The following is a 21317-nucleotide window of genomic DNA, read 5'->3' on the forward strand; positions in this document are numbered from 1 at the left end:
AGAAAACTATGTCATGAATGATTTTAATTAGAAGATCATCTAGTAACCTAATAGTGTTTAAAATGAGTTCTGAGTAGAAATACCAAAGGGATAAGAGAATGAGTACCAAACCAATAAAGTATAAATGATGAAGCATGAAACTCCTACCCTAGTCCAGCAACCTTACTTAAAGAAGTATTTGGCTACAAAAAATGAATTCTGACAAATAGAAATTTGCTTGTGAGATTTATTAATTTATAATCACATCACCATGAAGTACAAAAAGGTTCTTTTCCACAATACAAGATAGCTATGTTGAAGATTTCTAAATTCTGTAAACATTTGTGATTTTTATTAATTACAGTAAGCTACAATAAAAATATGATCACAAATAAAGAGATAATAGTTCTTAAAACTAGGAGAATAGTGAGACAAAAAAAGAACAGATCCCTGTATCTCCTTATACCAAAATAAAATTCATTATAAAAACCATAAAAGTATTAGCAGAATATATGGATGAATATTTTTATAATGTTTGGGGGAAAAGTACTCTTTCTCAAATATTCTTTTTAATATTTATTTTTTAGTTGTAGTTGGACACAATACCTTTATTTCACTTATTTATTATTTTTATGTGGTGCTGAGGATTGAACCCAGGGTCTCCCTATGTGGGAGGCAAGCGCTCTCCCACTGAGCCATACCCCAGCTCAGAGGAAAGTACTCTTTTTAAGCATGACTGAAAATCAGAATAGATGTCAGGTACTATTTTAAGTGTTTTACATACATTAATCCTTTATCCTTCACAACATTCTCATTCCATTGATGAGAAAGTGAAACTAAGAGTAATTTGCTCAGGATTATACAGGTTATAAACAGTAGAACTTCAATTACTATTCTCTTTGAATTTAATAATGGCATTTTTACTTTACACTCATTTTTTCATTTTCATCAAATGACAAATGAAGAACAAATGTAATAACTTCAATAAAAATGAGGGAACTGTAACAAAATCAAATTACAATCAAATTATATTACCAAAGAGCTATTAGCATCATTTATTGTGATAGTAGAAATGTTATCTGCACTGTTTATCCAATATGATAGCCACTAGTTCCATGTGTCTATTGAACACATGAAATGTGCTTGTTGCAACTGAGGAATGAATTCCTAATTTTATTCTATTTAATTACTTTAAATAGCCAAATGGAATTAGTGGCTAGTATAGGTCTGATGCCAGAGTCAAATGTGTATTTTAACAGTCAACTCATGTGGCCTTGACTTTCTATATCCCAAAGTTTATCATTCTGAAAGGCAACATCCTTTGAACGTGTTCCATACATTTTATGAACTTATAGTGTGAAGCTATAAGACACAATAGAAATGGAGAAGGATCCATATTTACTGTCTACAATGTACGTCTTCTAGCTGAGGGAAAAATGTGGACATAATAACTAAGCAGATCATGAAAAAAATAGAAGACTTGAACAAAGTACTAACCAACAATGATCGACAGAACACTGTACCCCAAAGCAGCAGAGTATATGTTCTTCTCAAGTACACACAGAACATTCTCTAGGAAAAATCATATGCTAGGGCTATATAAAACAAAAAATCTTGCTGTGTTGCCCAGGCCTTTCTCAGACTTCTGGGCTCAAGTTATCTTTCCATCTCAGCCTCTCAAGTACCTGGAACTATAGGCATGTACCACTATGCCAGGTATGAGTTGGTTTTTGTTATTTTGTACTGCTAGGAATTTAACCTCAGTGGTAAGTGCTCTACCTCTGAACAGTATCTCCAGAACTGATTTTCGTATTTTTTTTTGTATTCTGCAATCTTGCTAAACTCGTTACTAGTTCTTTATTTTTTTTAAATTTTTTATTGTTGGTTGTTCAAAACATTACATAGTTCTTGACATATCATATTTCACACTTTGATTCAAGTGGGTTATGAACTTGGGTTACCCCCTATACAGATTGCAGAATCACATCGGTTACACATCCCCTGTTTTACATATTGCCATACTAGTGTCTGTTGTATTCTACTGCCTTTCCTTGACAGGGGACAGGCAGATATGAGTTGTGGGAACATGATAATTCTATAAAATGGGCCTATTGTGACCCCCACATACTTTCTTCTCTAAAAATCAATTTACTTGCAGCCCTGCCTGGATCATTCTTTAGCAAACTACCTGTTATTAACAGGAGAAATGCAGGCCCCAAATAATTCCGATAAGAGGAACACAAATTATCCGGAAGAGAGTACTCTATGATTCTTTAAAGACCAGATCCCAGAACTCAGACATAAATATCACTCCCTTGAACTATAAAATCTCTAAGAAGAGGTTCCACTTAGAATTAGTTGCCATGGACCAAAATGACCTAGAGTGATGAAATCTCCTGTCAGTCAAAAGTCAGTGGGGAGCCAGGCTTTGGTATGATTTACAGGCATGCCTATAATCCCAGTGGCTCAGGAGGCAAAGCAAGAGGATGAGTTCAAGGTCAGCCTCAGCAACTAAGTGAGGCACTAAGTAACTCAGTAAGACCCTGTCTCTAAACAAAACACAAAATAGGGCTAAGGATGTGGCTGTGAACCGAGTTCAATCTCCAATACCAAAAAAAAAAAAAGGGGGGGGGGCTGGGGAACCAGGGCAGGACTCTCTGGATACTTCTCTGGGACCCCTATAAAACTGGAGGGTAAGACTGGGGTTGTAGCTTAGCGGTAGAGTTTGCTTAGCATGTGTGTGCCCTGGGTTCAATCCTCAGTACTACATAAAAATAAATAAATAAGTAAAATAAAAGTATTGTGTCCATCTACAACTAAAAATATTCAAAAAAAATTGGAGGGTAGGAGATGCATGCTGTCTCTTTTCTCTGAGAGGACCCAAACTCTCCCTTAAGAATGCCCTCTTGCCAGGTATGGTGTTGCATACCTGTAAGCCCAGCGGCTTGGGAGGATGAGGCAGGAGAATCACAAGTTCAAAGCAAGTCTCAGCAAAAGTGAGGTGCTAAGCAACTCAATGAGACCCTGTCTCTATAATAAATAAAATATAAAAAAAGGCTGGGGATGTGGCTCAGTGATTGAATGCCCCAAGTTCAATCCCTGGTACCCTCCCCGCCATAAAAGAATGCCTTCTTTTCCCTTTCCTATATCTTCTTTTTTTTTTAAAAAATATTTTTTTAGTTGTATTTGGACACAATATCTTTATTATTTATTTATTTATTTTTATGTGGTGTTCAGGATCAAACCCAGTGCCTTGCACATGCTAGGTGAGTGCTCTACCACTGAGTCACAACCCCAGCCCCCTCTCCTATATCTTCTAATAAACTCATGCTTATTACTCTGAGTGTCATGTCTCAAATCTTTCTGAATTGATAGCAAGATTTGTAGTTTGAAGTGGGGGGGCCTTGCCATAAAGGTAAACAACACAAGCCACTAAGGAAAACAGCCTGGCAGTTCCTCATTCAATTTACACACAGTTACTGTGTGATTCAGCAATTCCCACTCTTATGTATACTTTACCCAAAAGAAATGAGAAAACATGTTTGTGTACAAATGTCCATAATAGAATGAAAAAAGGTCAAATGTTCATCAATAGATAAGTGGCTAAATACAACGTGGGTGTACGTGTACAACAGAATACTAGTCCATAAAAGGAATAGAGTAGGGCTGGGGTTGTGGCTCAGAGGTAGAGTGCTCGCCTATCATGTCTGAGACCCTGGGTTCAATCCTCAGCACCACATAAAAATAAAAAAAAGGAGGGCTGGGGCTGTAGCTCAGTGGTAGATAGCCTGCTTCACACATGTGAGGCACTGGGTTCTATCCTCAGCACCACATAAAAATAAATAAAGATACTATGTCCAAATACTAAAAAAAAAAAAAAAAAAAAAAAGAATAGATACATGCTATAGTATGGATGAATCTTGAAAACACTATTAAGTGAAAAACACTAGGTACAAAAAGCCACAAATCATATGATTCCATTTTATATGAAATGCCCAGAAGAAGTGAATAAATAGATTAGTGGTTGCTCAAGGCTGGGAGCCATGAGAGGAAAGTGATGTGATAGGTTTTTAAAGGGTATAGTTTCTTTAAAACTCCTCCAAGTTTAACTGCAGTGATGGGTGTATGTACTGTGAACACACAATTGAATATACAATTATTTGATTTTACACTCCTTTCCTCCAATACTGGGGACTGAACCCAGGTGCACTGTACCACTGAGCTACATCCCCAGCTTATTTTTTTTTAATTTTTATTTTTTAGTTGTAGTTCACTTATTTATTTTTATGTGGTGCTGAGGATCGAACCCAGGGTCTCGCATGTGCAAGGCGAGCACTCCACCACTGAGCCACAACTCCAGTCCCCCCAGCCCATTTTTTATTTTGAGACAAGACTGCCCTCAAACTTGCAATCCTCCTACCTTAGCTTCCTGACAATTTTACAGTTTCTTTTTTTTTCCAGTACTGGGGATTGAAACCAAGGCCTTATGCATGCTAGGGAAGCACTCCACCACTGAAACTACATTCCCAGCCCAATTTTATACTTAAATAAATTACATATAAGACCTTACAGAAGGCTGGGTTGTAGTTCAATGGTACAATGATTGCCTAGTGTGTGTGAGGCACTGGGTTAGATTCTCAGCACCGCATATAAAGGTCCACCAATAACTGAAAAAAAATTTAAAAAATACATTAGAACTGAAATGGACCATGTATACAAGTTAATAGTAAACTAAATATAATGAAAACATTATTTTTCACCATTTAATCTACAGATGAAATCTCAAAATTCTAACACATTTAATTAGCAGAACTTGATAAACTGATTCTAAAACTCATGTGTACTAAAAACAATAAAACATTAAAAAAAGATGGAGTACCATTCACATAGATAATAGCAGTTTTAATGAAATTATAGTAATTAAGGCAAGGTGCTGTGCTAATGGCAAAAGGATAAGCAGAGAGAAACAGAACTGAATGGAATCCAGTAAGAGATTTTTGCAGAACCTAGAGTCAAATGATATATTATAGAAAGGATACTGCAGACTGGTGTGGGAAAATGTTTTCTCTGATAAACTGTACTGAGACAACTTGGCATGCATATGGAAAATAAAATGAAATCTGTTATCATTATCATATACCAAAGTCATTTCCAGGTAGGTAAGACCAAAATGGTAAAATAAACCTATAAATTTTTTAAAAGATAGCATAAGGAAATATCTTCATTTTCTTGGGAAAGCATTCTTAACTAAGACAAATATAATAGTGTTTTAGTCAGCTTTATTGGCATTGTGACCAAAGAACTGACAAGAAAAATTTTAGAGAAGGAAAAGTTTATTTGGGTCTTATGGTTTCAGAGGTTTCAGTCCATAGATGGCTGCCTCCATTACTCTGTGCCCAAGATGTGGCAGAACATTATAGTAGAAAAGTGTGGTAGAGGAAAGTGGTTTAGGACATGGCCATCAGGAAGGAGAGAAAGAGAAAGAGAAAGAAAGAGAGAGAGAGAAGGAAAGCACGTACATGTGCACGCTCCTCTCATCATGGACAAAACATAAACCCTAAAAGGCACCCCCCACCCTCAGTGACCCCACCTCCTCTAATCATACCCTACCTACCTATAGTTACCACCAGGAGATTACTGCACTGATTATGTTAAGGCTCTCATAACCCAATCATTTCACCTCTAAATTTTCTTGCATTGTCTCACACATGAGCTTTTAGGGGATACTTCATTTCTAGACCATAACAAACAGCAATTTTTCTTAAAAGAGTTATCATCTTATAATAAGAATCTCTTTATCAAAACAAATTTAACTCTATCAAAACACACTAACTTATACAAAGACAAGATCACAAAGTCAGAGAAAATGCCTCTAACACATAACTGACCCCAACCCAAAATTAAATACACAAAAAGAACTTCTACGATCAATGATAAAATAGCTCAATTAGAAAAGGCAGGTACAAGCTTTGACTAGGAATTTCAGAAAAGTTGAAATACAATGGTCAATATACCTGTAAAGAGATCCTAATCTCTTTAGTATTTAAGGAAAGCCAAATACAAAAGCCATGAAATGCTACACCTACAGCAGCACAAAACATAAAAGTGTAACAGAAATAAATGCAGGTAAAGATTCTCAACCTCATTAAAAATTAAGAAAATTCAAATTAAAAAATGATCTAATAACATATCACACTCATTAGACTGGCAGAAATAAATTTTTTTAAAAGCCATGATATGTGTTGTCAAGGATGTAGAATGATTTTGTAAATTGATGCAACCACTTTGGCAAACCATTTGATATCATTTTTGGCTTAAGTTGTACATTCCTGGTATAAACCCATATTCTACAGAAAAATTCTTGCATATATGCACTGAAATCCTTATATATATGTTTAAAATAGCAATGTTTGGAATGAGAAGGGATGCAAAAGTGTCCAATATCCCCAGTAGAATAGTGTACAGTTGTACAATGGAGTACTCTTCATCCATCACCCATTAAAATGAATAAATGTTATTCATATCAAGAAGCCACAAAATACTATGCATACTATCTAGATGAGCAAAATGTAAAACAGGCAAAATTCAATGATTTTTCTTAGAGATTCATAATGTATTAGAAAAATAATATTCAGAAAATTTGAGATCAACACAAATACTATTAAAGTAAATAATATATGCATCTTACCAGCCCTCTTAGGAAATCCTGCTGAGAGAAATCTCAAAGATGTCACGAAGTGTCCACTATCTACTTTGTGACCAATAAATTTTACTGTCACTATTGCATATGGAAGGCACTGCCTAGGTTTATCTACTGGCTTTGAAAAGATATTGTATTCATAGAAGTACACCTGAAATACAGAGAAAAATGAATTTATGCTGATTAACTCTGGCAGCTAGATTTGACTAAGCTCATTTTTTAAAAAAACCTATATAACAACATGATGTTACAGATTTATCTATTTCCATGTGCCTCCACCTTTCCCTGCCTTTTCAATCCTAGTTTTTTGGAAGGTAACTATTCATTTATCCTACTACATGTTTTTTTTTTTTCTTGGTAGGCTATTTATGGTAACAGAAACAGATATAAATAAGAAGTACTTTTTAAAATAATAAGTAGTTTTCCATTAAAATTTAAATGTTTTATGTGTGTTCTAAACCATTATATTTTATTGGGTAGGAATAATTAATTAGGAAAATAACAAAAGTTAATATTTTTACATGTGAGAATATATACCTACTTCTATACAGAAGATTTATTTATATCTTATTACACATAACATGTACATAATCTTCTATAGAAAATTAAAGGTCCACTAGTAAGCAAAAGAGGATATAAAATTGCTGTTTTACCTAATGGTTAGGTTTCTTCTTTTCCAGAATACAAAAATGAGCAAGATTGTTTCAAAATAGTCTTATTTTAAAAATCAATATTAAGTGACAAATCATAACTGTATAATTTTATAGAGTACAATGTCATGTTTCAATAATTATAAATAATTAAGAATGAATCAAGCCAATTAACATATCTGCCACCTTACTCATCATCTTTTTATGGTGACACATTTGAAAATTGCTTCTCAGTAATTCTGAAATATACATTATTAACAACTATGGTCACCTTGTTGTGAAGTCTTGTTTCAAAGGGAAGTTGATGTTTCCCAACTTAGGAGTTAAACTACAGAACATCTAAATAAGTGTAGCCACTGAATTAAGCATGTGACTTTCAAGTCATCAAATAAACCATAATGTTAACATACTGCTGAACTGTAGGCTTGTAGTTCAATGGTGTCTTTCAGAGAAGGTAAATTTCTTGACATGTGGCAATCAAAATTGGGAGAAGGATCCAAAGAAACTTTGTTTTTATCCATAGAAGGCTGAATTTTCTTCACTCTCCCAAAAAGAACCTTAAAAAATATAAATATAGGTATAAATACACACACCAAAAAATATAAGTATAAATACACACACCAAAAAAAAAAAAAAACCCTTTTAAACTCACTTCAAACAGCAAGGCAGGCTAATACTTTTTTTAAAAAAATGAAATAGAAGTATGAATGAAAGCATAATCCATGCTCCAGATGAGTTGGATGATTTAATACAGTAATTCTACTTTCCCTCCAAATTAAACTGAGATTAAATTTATTCCAATAAAATTCTCAGATAATCCACTTTCAGAAATGAGTTTTAGTCAGGGACTGGGTTGTGCCTCAGTGGTAGAGTGCTTACCTAGCACATGTGAGGCACTGGGTTCGAACCTCAGCACCACATAAAAATAAATAAAGGTATTATGTCCATTTACAAGTAAAAAAAAAAAAAAAGTAAAAAAAAAGAAATGAGTTTTAGACTAAAAACTTATCTAGAAGACAACACAGAAAACAAAAAAAGCCCAGAAAATTATTTTAAAATTTAGGTTAGAAACAGAATAGGTAAGTTGTAAGTTCAGATAGAAGAACCTTCTTTTTTGTTTAATTTTTTTTAGTTGTAGATGGACATAATACTTTTATTTTGTTTAGTTTTATATGGTGCTGAGGATTGAACTCAGTGCCTCACACATGCCAGGCAACTGCTAGAGCACTGAGCCACAACCTCAGCCCCGGAACACTCTTTTAATACAAGAAAGGAGGAAGATTATTTCTAGATAGGGAAGAGGGGTGGGAGGGAAAGGGAGGGGGAAGGGGAATAGCAAGGATGGTGGAATGCGATGGTCATCATTATACAAAATACATGTATGAAGATTTGAATTTGGTGTCAACATATCCTATATACAAACAGAGATATGATAAATTGTGGTATATATATGTATTAAGAATTGTAATGCAAAAAAAGTACATGTAAAATGGCATCATTTGGCATGAACACACTTTGTATACAAACTTACAAAACATTGTGCTGAAAATGGGTAATAATGAGTGTAATGCATTCCACTATTGTCATGAATATAAAAAAGAAAGAAAGAAAAAAGAAAGAAAGGCAGAGAAAAAAAGAAGTACTTTCTAAAATAAACAATGAAACAAAGCTAGCCCAGCAGTAGGTTCACATATACATCAAAATACATTATTAAAGATGCTGTTTGAAATAGATTATTCAAAAAATAGTAGGGGATAACTGAAAAAATTAAATCCCTTCTTTTTAGGTTATGTTTCTTATTTTTCTTCTTGTTTTTAAGTTCCTTTCTTAATTTGTAAACAAAATAATTACCAAACATGTTAAATATTTAAATATTAAAAACAATGAAAGCATTGCAAAATACAAGCAATTATCTAAAATCAAAGATGTCTTTTCTAAGAATATATGCCAAGAAACCATGAACCCAAAATGTAGACTTTACTAATACCCTAAAACTTCTGTACTTCAAAAACAAATGAATATGAAAAAACTTTTAAAACTCAAATCATAAATGTAATTGGCAAATGGAAGAAAGCACAAACAATATTAAAAAAGATATACATTTTTGTATAAATTCAGCAATTCTCCTACTGATGTAAAAACAGTTGTTCCAAAATCAAAACAATACTGAATGTAATGTGGTATCCCAGACTAAACCCTGGATCCTGAAAAAGAAACATGCATAGAAAAACTGGCAAAAGCCAATAAAAACCATAGCTTGGAGTTGGGGGTGAAGCTCAGCAATAGAGCACTTGTCTCATAGGTATGTGTGCATCCCTGGGCTTGATTCCCAGTACAGGGGGGGAAAAAGGGTCTGTAGTTTAGTTACAGGGTTAACTAATGTTTAGATCTCAGTTTTGACCAATGTAGTATAGTTATGTAAATAAAATGTTAACACTAGGGGAAGCTGGGTGAATTGTACATACAAACTCTTATTTTTTCTAACTTTTCTGAAAATCTAAAATTATTATTTTTTTCACAATATTTTTATTTTGTTCATTTTTATATGGTGCTGTGGATCAAACCCAGTGTCTCACATATACAAGGCAAGTGCTCTGCCACTGAGCCACAACCCCAGCCTTGAAAATCTAAAATTATTAAAAAATAAAAAATATATTAAAAATTAAAAACATACAGACAAAAGTCTAGCTATCAAGTTATCCTTTAGTCAACTGATATATTCACAAATCAAACAAATAAAAAGAAAAAAATCCAAGTGGCAGAAGATATATACAAGCAACTCTCCAAATATAAACAGTCAACAAATATATATAACAAAAATTTAAATTCAGTAATAATCACAATAAAAACAAAAATTGAACCAATATTGATGAACTTTGTTATACATTAGGCTAGCAAGAATTTTTTTAAAAAGTATAACATACAGGTTTAGTTATAGTGTGAGATAGGAGGCATTCTCACAAACTGTGAATGAAATATCATGATACAATCTTTCCCTGGACAACCACATTATTAAAAGCTATAAAAATGTACATATCTTTGACATCTTGAAATAAATTCTTAGCATATAGGTGCCGGGGTGCATGCTTAGCATATATAAGACATTGGGTTCAATCCCCAGAACCAAACAACTTTGCACAAAATCATACATGTGTGTGAAAACATATTTACAGGGATAATCAAAGTGCAAAACCAAAATAAACCAGAAACCAACTTATATCCCAACATTAAGAAATTTTGGATGGGCATCACCATGCCCAGCACCACTGTAATCCCAGTAGCTCAGGAGGCTGAGGCAGGAGGATCAAAAGTTCAAAGCCAGCCTCAGCTACAGTGAGGTGTTAAGCAACTCAGTGAGACCTGGTCTCTAAATAAAACTCAAAATAGGGCTGGGGATGTGGCTCAGTGGCCAAGTGCCCCTGAGTTCAATCCCTGGTACCCTGCCCCATAAATTTGTTAGACAAATTCATTGTACAGGTGTATAGTGAATAACTAAGCAATCATCCAAAAGGATATTACAATTTGGGATTGTAGTCCTAGCTATTCTGGAGGCTAAGGCAGGAGGACTGCTTGAGCCCAGGACTCTGGGCAACATAGAGAGACCCCATCCCTTAAAAAACAAACAAACAAACAAAAAACAAAAACTAAAGGATATTACAGGAGAATATTTATTTAATGGCATGGAAAATGTTCATTAACTAGTGGAGAAAGCAAGTTATACATTATAAAAAGCAAGAAAATAATTACAATTTTACCTGCATATCTGTTTATATGAATAGAAGAGTAAAGGGCTGGGGTTGTGGCTCAGTGGAAGGGTGCTTGCCTAGCATGCATGAGACACTGGGTTTGATCCCTGGCACCACATAAAAACAAAAACAAGTAAAATAAAGGTATTGTGTCCAACTACAAGAAAAAACTTCAGGGCTGGGGTTGTGGCTTCAGCAGTAAAGCACTCACCTCGCAGGTGCGAGGTGCTGGGTTCAATCCTCAGCACCACATAAAAATAAATAAATAAATAAAGATTAAAAAAAAAAAGAAAAACCTAAAAAAATGAATAGAAAACTAAGTATAGATATTTAAAAACCTGGCTTGATTATTGAGCTTTTGGAAATTTTTAGTATGACCCAAATTTTCTAAAATTGGTATCTATTTTTTTTGGTACTGGAGATTGAAATCGGGGGAACTTGACCTATGACCCACATCCCCAGCCCTATTTTGTATTTTATTTAGAGACAGGGTTCTCACTGAGTTGCTTAGCTCCTCGTCTGGCCATTCCTGAGGCTGGCTTTGAACTTGAAATTCTGTCTCACCTCTCAAGCTGCTAGGATTATAGGCATGTGCCACCACGCCAGGCTTATTGTTTTTTAATATAAAAATAAACTATGGGGCTGAGTGGTAGCACACTTGCCTAGCACACATGAGGCACTGGGTTCAATTCTCAGCACCACATACAAACAAACAAAATAAAGGTCCATCAACAACTAAAAATAAATAAATAAATCATGCTTAATGGAAGACAATATTTGAGGTAAAAAAACGTGTCATATGAACCATTGATTTGATGTAGATATACATATCCTAAGTTGCCCTTACAGAAATGAGGATACTGTTTGCATATTGTGATTTTAGTAGTTCTGGCAAAGCAGAAATAAATCAAAAAGTAAATCTTAACTAATTCACCTGTTGATACTTAATATTCTTCTATGAGACTTATTTTTTTTTAAATAGGAGCTCTAGAACTAGAAAAATTGCAAAAATAGCTCAAAGGCTGATTTTGGGAATATGGTGGAATAGTAAGCATCAGAAATTTCTCTCTTCATGTAGGCAATAAATGCACTGAAGGAATCTTTCTGGTTCTAGAATTCTGGAACTCTGGAATCTATTCAAGGCTTGCAACTTCTAGAGGAAGGTGAGGATAGTATATTGCAGTTAATTTCAGTTCTTCACACAGTAGCAGCTATGCTTTCTCCACCTCTGGGGCTCCATGGTTGGCAGTAGTGCACGTGTTCCTGTGGCAGCTCATACACTACTTACAGGAGCCAGAGTGTACAATAATAAAAATTAGGGATATGTGCTCTACTTCTAATAAGAGAGGTGCAGACTAAGACAGCAGTCATTGTTGTATCTCTTCCCCACTGTTTGTTGCAAGTCCCTGCCCTTCTGAATTCAAGAGACTTCCAGGGGATTTAAAGCTCCAGGCCCCATGACGCTGCCCCTTCTGGATGGAAGACCCTGAAGACTATAACATTTAAAAGCAACCACAGGGGAATTTTAGTAGTCTTGGCAAAGTTACAATTAACCAAAGAGTACAGGTGTATAGTGAATAACTATGGAACTGTTTCCCCCCAATTTTGAATAGCTCTAGATTTTAAGAAAATTTGCAATAGTTCTTCAAAGGTTTTGATTGTCAGCCCTGCAAAAAATCAAAAGCAGAAACAAAACCCCCCACAAATATACAGGAAATTAGAGAGTCACCATGTAGAGAGAAAGATGCAGAGTTAGATAAAGACCTGAGAAGAACTTAAGTTTATACTTGAGGTTCATCTTTGGTACAACAGAACAAATTCAGTATACACTGGAAAGGGGGAGGTCTGATTGCTAGAGTTACCATATTATTAGACTAAAATGTCCAGTTCTCAATGACAAAAATCATAAGGCATATAAAGAAAGAGTAAATCATGGCCCATTGAAAGGAAAAAAATATATATATATCAAAAACTGTCCTTGAAAAAGACCTGAAGGTAAATTTACCAGACAATGGCACAACTATGTTAGAGATGCTTAAAGAACTAAAGATATTAAGGAAGTCAGGCCTCATCTGACCTGATGAAGATTTGGGCCTACTTTTTCCTCTATGAGGCACCCTGCAGGGTCTCTGGTCTAATTCCTAGGTCCTTGATCCAATTTTGAGTTGAATTTTGTGCATGGTGAGAGATAGGGGTTTAGTTTCATTTTGCTGCATATGGATTTCCAGTTTTCCCAGCACCATATGTTGATGAGGTTATCTTTTCTCTAATGTATGTTTTTGGAGCCTTTGTCTAGTATGAGATAACTGTATTTATACGGGTTTGTCTCCATGTCTTTTATTCTGTACCACTGGTCGACATGTCTATTTTGGTGCCAATACATGCCATTTTTGTTACTATGGCTTTGTAGTATAGTTTAAGGTCCAGTATTGTGATCCCTCTTGCTTCACTCTTCTTGCTAGGGATTTCTTTAGCTATTCTGGGTCTTTTATTTCTCCACATAAATTTCATGATTGCTTTTTCTATTTCTATAAGGAATGATGTTGGGATTTTAATTGGAATCACAATGAATCTGTATAGCACTTTGTGTAGTATCACCATTTTGACAATATTAATTTTGCCTATCCAAGAGCACAAGACTCCCGAAACATAAGAAATAAAATCAAGAATTAATAAATGGGATGGATTCAAACTAAAAAGCTTCTCAGCAAAAGAAACAATCAATGAAGGTGAAGAGAAAGCCTATATTTTGGGAGCAAATTTTTGCCACATGCACATCAGATAGAGCACTAATCTCTAGGGTACATAAAATACTCAAAAAAACTTTACACACACACACAAAAAAAAACCCCAAACAACCCAATCAGTAAATGAGCTAAAGAGCTGAACACACACTTCTGGCAATTAGAGAAATGCAAATCAAAACTACTGTAAGATTTCATCTCACACCAGTCAGAATGGCAGTTATCAAGAATACAAACAACAATAAGTGTTGGTGAGGATGTGCAGGGGAAAGCATACTCTCATACATTGCTGGTGACACTGCAAATTGGTGCAATCAATCTGGAAAGCAGTATTGAGATTCCTTAGAAAACTTGAAATGGAACCCCATTTGACCCAGCTATCTCATTCCTTGGTCTATACCCAAAGGACTTAAAATCAGCATACTATAGTAACACAGTCACATCAATGTTTATAGCAGCTTAACTCATAATAGCTAAACTGTGGAAGAAATCTAGATGCCCTTTAATAGATGAATGGATAAAAAAACTGTGTTATATATACAAAATTACTCAGCATTAAGAGAGAATAAAATTATGGCATTTGCAGGTAAATGGATGGAGTTGGAGAATATCATGCTAAGTGAAGTAAGCCAATCCCCCCAAAAGAAAGGCCAAAAGTTCCCTCTGGAAAGTGGATGCTGATCCATAATGGGGAGGGGCATGGGAAAAATGGAGGCACTTTGGGCAAAGGGGAGGGAGGGGAGGTGAAGCAGAATGGGGGCAGGAAAGATGGTGGAATGAGATGGACATCAAAAGATGGTGGAATGAGATGGACATCATTACCGTAGGTACATGTATGACTGCACATATGGTAAGATGCTACATTGTGTACAGAGAAATGAAAAGTTATGTGGCAAGTGTGTACAATGAATCAAAATTCATTCTGTTGTTATATTTACCTAATTAGAATAAGTAATTTTTTAAAAATGTGGAGAATGTCAAGAACACGATGTATAAAAAAACGGAAATATCAATAAAGTGATAGAAAACCCAAAAGAAACTAGAATAGATGAAAACTGAAATAAACAACTGAAATTAAAAAAAATGTACTAAACAGATTTAAAAGCAGTTTTAAACAGGCAGAATTCGGTAAATCACCATCAAGGGGTCTGACATACACATTGCAATACTCCAAAAAAGGAGAGTGAGAGAAATAAGGGAAGAGAGTATTTAAAGAAATAAGGGCTGGAAACTTTCCAAACTTGATGAAAATACATGAACATAGACATTCAAGAAATTCAATGGGTTTTCGATGCAGAATAACAAACTGTTGAAAGCCCAAAGAGAAAACTGTGAAAGTATAAAAAAATATTTCATTATATACAAGGGATCCTTAATAAAAATAATTAGGTTTCTCACCAGAAATTTGGGAAGCTAGAAGGCAGTAGACTGATATCAATCAATCAAGAATCCTGTAACTGGGGCTATAGCTCAGTGATAGAGCACTTGCCTAGTACGAGCGAGACACTGTGCTTAATTAATCCTGAGCACCACATAAAAATTGATATTGTGACCATCTAAAATGAATATTATATATATATATTTTATATATATATGATGTATCTAACAAAATTGTGCTTCCAAAGTGAGGATTAAGACATTCCCAGGTATACAAAACCTGGAGGAGCTTGTTACCACTATTCTGCTCTGTGAAAGTAAGTCTAGTTGGGCAAAATGGAAGGATGTTAGACAGTAATTTGTAGACATATGAAGAAATAAAGATCTCAGAAAAGGCATACACAGGAGCAATTTATGGAAACTAGTATCACTGTTGACAATGGTACATAACTCCATTTTTTGTTTTCTACATGATTTAAGATATTAATACACTTAAACAGCTATTGGTATTAAAAGCTAGTACTATTGTACTTCTAGCTTGTAATTTCACAGTTTTGCTTTTTACATAATTTAAGGGACTGAAGTATTTAAATTATGAGTTTATGTTTCTGAACATATAATGTACAAAGATATAACATTGTGACATCTACAACTGAAAGTGAGAAAAAAGTTTTAAAGGGGCAGAGTTTTGCATGTTAAGTTAAACTAGTATAAATTCAAATTAGAATTTCTAATTTTAGAATTTTAAATGTAATTCCTAAGGTAACTACAAAGAAAATAACTAAAATATTGGAAATACGTTTGACTGCATGCATTTCAGACAAAGGATATTCAACCTATATTAGAAATGAGGGCCAGGCATGGTGGTGCATGCCTGTAATCCCAGCAGCTCCAGAGGCTGAGGCAGGAGGGTCATGAGTTCAAAGCTAGTCTCAGCAAAAACAAGGTGCTAAGCAACTCAGTGAGACCCTCTCTCTAAATAAAAATACAAAATAGTGGTCAAGTGCCCCTGAGTTGAATCCTTAGTGGAGGAGGAGGAGGAGGAGGAGGAGGAGGAGGAGGGGGAGGGGGAGGGGAGGAGGAGGAGGGGAGAGGAGGAGGAGGAGGGGGAGGGGAGGGGGAGGGGGAGGAGGAAGAAGGAAGAAGAAGAAGAAGAAGAAATAATATAGAAAATAGCAAACAGCAAAATGACAGAAATTCTTTCTATTTTCAGTAGAAATATATTAAACTCTCCAACTGACAGAAAGAGAAGGAAGGCTGGGGATGTGGCTCACTTGTTGAGTACTTTCCCAGGCTGTATGAGGCCCTGGGTTAAATGGATTCCTATCACTGGGGGTGTGGGGTGGGGGAAGAGACTGGCAGAATTAATAAAAAACAAGATTCACTATATGCTGCCTATAAGAGATTTACTTTAAATTGAAAGACACAAATAACTTGAAGATGAAAGGATGGAAAGGGATATTCCATATAAATAGTAACAAAAAAAGAGAAGGATGGCTATACTATCAGACAAAATAGACTTCAAATAAAAAAGAGGTCTGGGCACAGGGATGCATGCCCATAGTTCCAAAGACTCAGAAGGCCCAGGCAAGAGGCTCCTAAACTTAAGGCCAACTTCTGCAACTCAGTGAAACCCTGTTGCAAAATTAAAAATTAAAAAAAGTGGGGGCTGGGGATATAGCTCAGAGTTAGAGAACCCCTGGAATCTGTCCCCAGTACCGAAAAAAATAGTTGTAAAAATTTAAAAAGAGGAACTGAGGATGAGTTCAGTAACAGAATATTTGCCTAGCATGCAAAAGACCATAGATCTAATCTCCAGTAATGGGTGAAAAAAGGAGAGAAAGAAAGAAAAGAAACGAGAGCAAAGGAAGACTTTTTTTTTTTTTCATTTTTGCAGTACTAAGGATCAATCCCAAGGCCTTGCAGCACATATTAGGCAAGCTCTCTACCACTAAGCTACATCCCCTCCCATGAACATTAAATAGTTCAAAACTGCAAGAAAATATTCCAATTATAAGCATTTACATATCTAGTAATAAATCATCAAAATATCTGAAGCAAAAATTGACAGAACTGATGGAAGAAATAATTCTACAATAACAACTAGAGATGTCAATGCCTCAGTCTCAATAATGGCTAAAACCACCTAACAGAGATTAGAAAGGAAAAAGAACTTGAACAAAAAAATAAACCAACCAAATCTAACAGGCATATACAGAATTCTATTCTCTAGTAACAACAGCATATACACACGATGTTTTTCCAGATCTACCAACTGAGTGTTAATAAATTATAAAGATAGATTACATGTAAATATATTCTCTGACCAAAATGATTTGACATTAAGAGATTTAACAACAATAACAACAACAACAGTGGTACAGGGCTCGCCTAGCACGTTCGAGGCCCTGGGTTCAATCCTCAGCACCACATAAAAATAAATAAATAAAAACAAAGGTATTGTGTCCAACTACAACAAAACAAAACAAAACAAAACAAAAAACCCACTATTCTCACACACACAGACAGAGATAATTTGGATAGTCCTTTATAACCCATGTCCGGTTTTCCCTAAAATTAATATCTTAGATAACTATTGAAGAAATTTATAATGGTATAATATTATTATCTAAAATGACTGTAAAAGTTAAATAACTTTAGTTTACACTAAAATTATTATACTACAGTGTTTCAAAAGAAGACACTTAAACCACTGTGGTATTACTTATGGTATGAATAAAAAGAGACAAATAGGACGGATAATCAGTCTAGAAAAAGAAATACACTGGGAAGACAAAGATGATGGTTTCCTTTGCCTCCTTGGAGTTTTACTTTGTGCTCCACAATCGAGTAAAGAATCAGAAATAGAGGTAAATACCAAATGATCATGATGACAAAAAGAATTATTATGATATATAATTCAATGAAAAATACTAAGAATTCATACTAAAAAGAAAGTGTGTTTATGGCAATTTGAAGCAAACTATCCATTGTTTAATATTTTTATGTTACTTACCTTGAAAATTATAATGTTCTCTACCATAATGTTTCGACTATGAGCATAATTCAAGGCAACATCAACATGTCTAAATATATAAATTCCAAGGTGAGGATTTCCTAATATCTTCAATGTAGATGCTTTGGTACTTATCCCATTCTGATATATCTCTAAAACATCACTCTGAGGAAGTGCTAAAAAGCAGAAATGTTCTTCAAGCTCTCTGCCATGTTTTCTTCTCTCACGCATCTCTGACCTAAATCAAAACAAATAATGGTTATAGCTAAATGGGAAAATAAATATTTCATCTTGCCACAGTTAGAAAGCAAGAAAAGTGTTGATAATATTCAGAGGTGTCACTACTGTATAATAAGAAGTTACAATGAAAATCATCTAAAGATAGAATTCAAGCCAGGCACAATAGCGCATGCCTGTAATCACAGTGGCTCTGCAGGCTGAAGGCGGGAGGATCGCAAATTCAAAGCAGGCCTCAGCAAAAGGGAGTCACTAAGCAATGGGGCAAGACCCTGTCTTAAAAAAAAAAAAATCCAAAATAGGGCTGAGGATCTGGGGATGTGGCTCAGAAGTCGAGTGAGCGCCCTTGAGTTCAATCCCTGCTACCACCCCCCACCAAAAGATCAAATTCAAATTACATGTTTAGGATTTATGGGGACCACATTTTATATAGGCTCTTAATAAGAATATTTTTTGAATACTGCTGATATACCTATTAAAAGTCTTAAGCTTTATGTGCATTTATCAATCTGTTTTCAACTCCCCAAGAAGTTATTACTACTGTTATTTTTATACATTGTTTTTTTTTAAATGAGAAAAATAAGGTTCAAAAACTTAGAAGTTGCCAAAGTAGCAAGGTGATGGGTGACAGGGTTGGAATTACACAGGCATGTTTCATTTTATTATGCCTTGGTAGACACACGGGTGTGTGTACTTTCTCTTTTTAACAAATTAAAGGTCTGTGGCAATCCAGTGTCAAGCAAGTATATCAGTGTCATTTTTTTCCAGAAGGCATGTGCTTACATTGTATCTGTGTCACATTTTGGTAGCTCTCTCAATATTGCAAACCGTTTATTATATCTGTTACAGTGATATGTGATTAGTGATCTAGAATGTTAATATTATAAAAATGTTTTGGGTGTCATGAACTACACCCACATGAGACAGTGAACTTAACTGATAAATGTGTTCTGCCAACTGACTGTTCTTTAGTCTCTCTCTCCTAGAGCCTATTTCCTGTGATACAACAATATTGAATTAAATCATCAAATACCATACAGTAGACTCTAAGTGTTTAAGTGAAAAAAAAGAGTTGGAACACCTTTTATTTTAAATAAAAAACTTGAAATGATTAGGTATATTGAAAGCTGAGACAGGCTAAAAGCTGTGCCTCTTGTGCCAAATAGGCAAATTCTAATCATGAAGGAAAAGGTCTTAAAGAAGAAAGTTAAGAATTCTAATCCTGTGAACACATGAAAATAAGCAAATAATATTACTGCTAATATGAAGTTTCAGTAGTTTGGATAGATCAACAGCTACCACATTCTTGTAAGCTAACACCTAAGTCAGAGATGAAACAGCCTTACATTGGAAGAAGATGCTGTCTAGGTCTTTGACACATAACAGAGATAAAACAACAGGGTGATTCTTGTTACAAGTGAATGAAGCTGTTCAAGCTGAAGCCAATGCTCATTTAGCATTGTGAAAATCCTAGAACCTTTAAGAATTATAGTAAACTTACTCTGCCTGTGCTATGTAAATAGATTAACAAAGTCTGAGCACAGCCCATCTGCTTACAACATCATTTACTGGATATTTTAAGGCCATGTTGAGATTTAATGCTCATGAAAAAAGTTTTTTCAAATATTACTGCTGACAATGCATCGGTCACCAAAGAGCTGATGGAGATGTACAATGAAACCAATGTTGTTTTCATGTGTGTTCTGCAGCTTGTGGATCAAGGAGTAATTTTGACTTTCAAGTCTTATTATTTAATAAATAATTTTGTAATGCTATAGATGCCACAGATAGTGATTCTGCCTGATGGATTTGGACAAACTAAACTGAAAATCCAGAAAGGATTTACCCTTCTAGAAACCATTAAGAACATCTGTGATTCATGGGAAGAGGTCATACCATTATTAACAGGAGTTTGGAAGAAACTGCTTTTAACCCTCATAGATGACTTTGAGGGGTTCAAGAATTTAATGGAGGAGGTAACTGCAGATGTGGTGGGAGCTGCAAGAGAACTGAAGCACAGCAGCAGTAGAGCCACGGAACTGCTGCAATCTCATGATAAAACTCTAATAAATGAGAATTGCATCTTGTAAGAAAAGAAAGTGGTTTGAAATAGAATCTACTCCTAGTGAAGACTCATGGAAGGCTTAGATAATTGTTTAAAAACATTTCCTCCAGTGCTGGGAATTGAACCAGGGCTTTAAGCATACTAGGTCTAATGCTCTTATGCTGAACTATACCCCTGGCCCTGATTGCTAACATTTTTCAGCCATAAAATACTTTTACATTACATGATAGTATCATACACTTGAAAGACTATAGAACCATGTAGACATAACATTTTTATGTACTGAGAAACCAAATATTCGTTCTAGTCTGTAAATGAACCTGCAACATCCCTGAGAGATGCATGCACATCATAATTCTTTCAGGTTCCAGAACTCAAGTTCTTGCTAATTGTATTATGGAGGAAAGAATGTGCATTTAATAAATGAAATAAATGAAATATCTTTCTATTATTTTACCATATGTATCTTTATACCTACACAAACAGACACACATAGTTGACCATCAGGGGCATTCTCCATTCTTCAGGGATCTAGATTACAACTGAGAGAAACAGCTAATGTTTGATTTTTGACTGCTAGCTTATTAGTAATAAAATTATGAATCATTTTCAGAAAAGATTATAATCTAAAGTCCAGATACTTTTGATTTACTACTATAACAAGACCCACTTTAAGCATGTAAAATATAAAACCCTCCCCTCAAACTGGCAGATTGGAGTGTTCTATAAGACCTGCTCAGGAACAGTAGCAAGAGCATCTGCCATACCAGGTGGTACAACATGACAGAAATGTGACTCCAAGT

At 34.9% G+C, this 21317-nt stretch overlaps 1 protein-coding gene across 1 annotated transcript in view; it reads right to left on the bottom strand.

Annotated features, from left to right (window-relative positions):
* Tex15 (testis expressed 15, meiosis and synapsis associated) overlaps positions 1-21317 on the bottom strand; it is a 54648-nt gene that overhangs the window by 18137 nt on the left and 15194 nt on the right. The window contains exons 3-5 of the mRNA XM_026414037.2: positions 18213-18450; positions 7740-7886; positions 6668-6830 (exon numbers count right to left, since the gene is read on the bottom strand). Coding sequence (XP_026269822.2) covers positions 6668-6830; positions 7740-7886; positions 18213-18450 — 548 coding nt within the window. The remainder of the gene's footprint in view (positions 1-6667; positions 6831-7739; positions 7887-18212; positions 18451-21317) is intronic.

Source organism: Urocitellus parryii, chromosome 14 (assembly GCF_045843805.1).
Source record: "Urocitellus parryii isolate mUroPar1 chromosome 14, mUroPar1.hap1, whole genome shotgun sequence".
Classification (NCBI taxonomy): domain Eukaryota; kingdom Metazoa; phylum Chordata; class Mammalia; order Rodentia; family Sciuridae; genus Urocitellus; species Urocitellus parryii.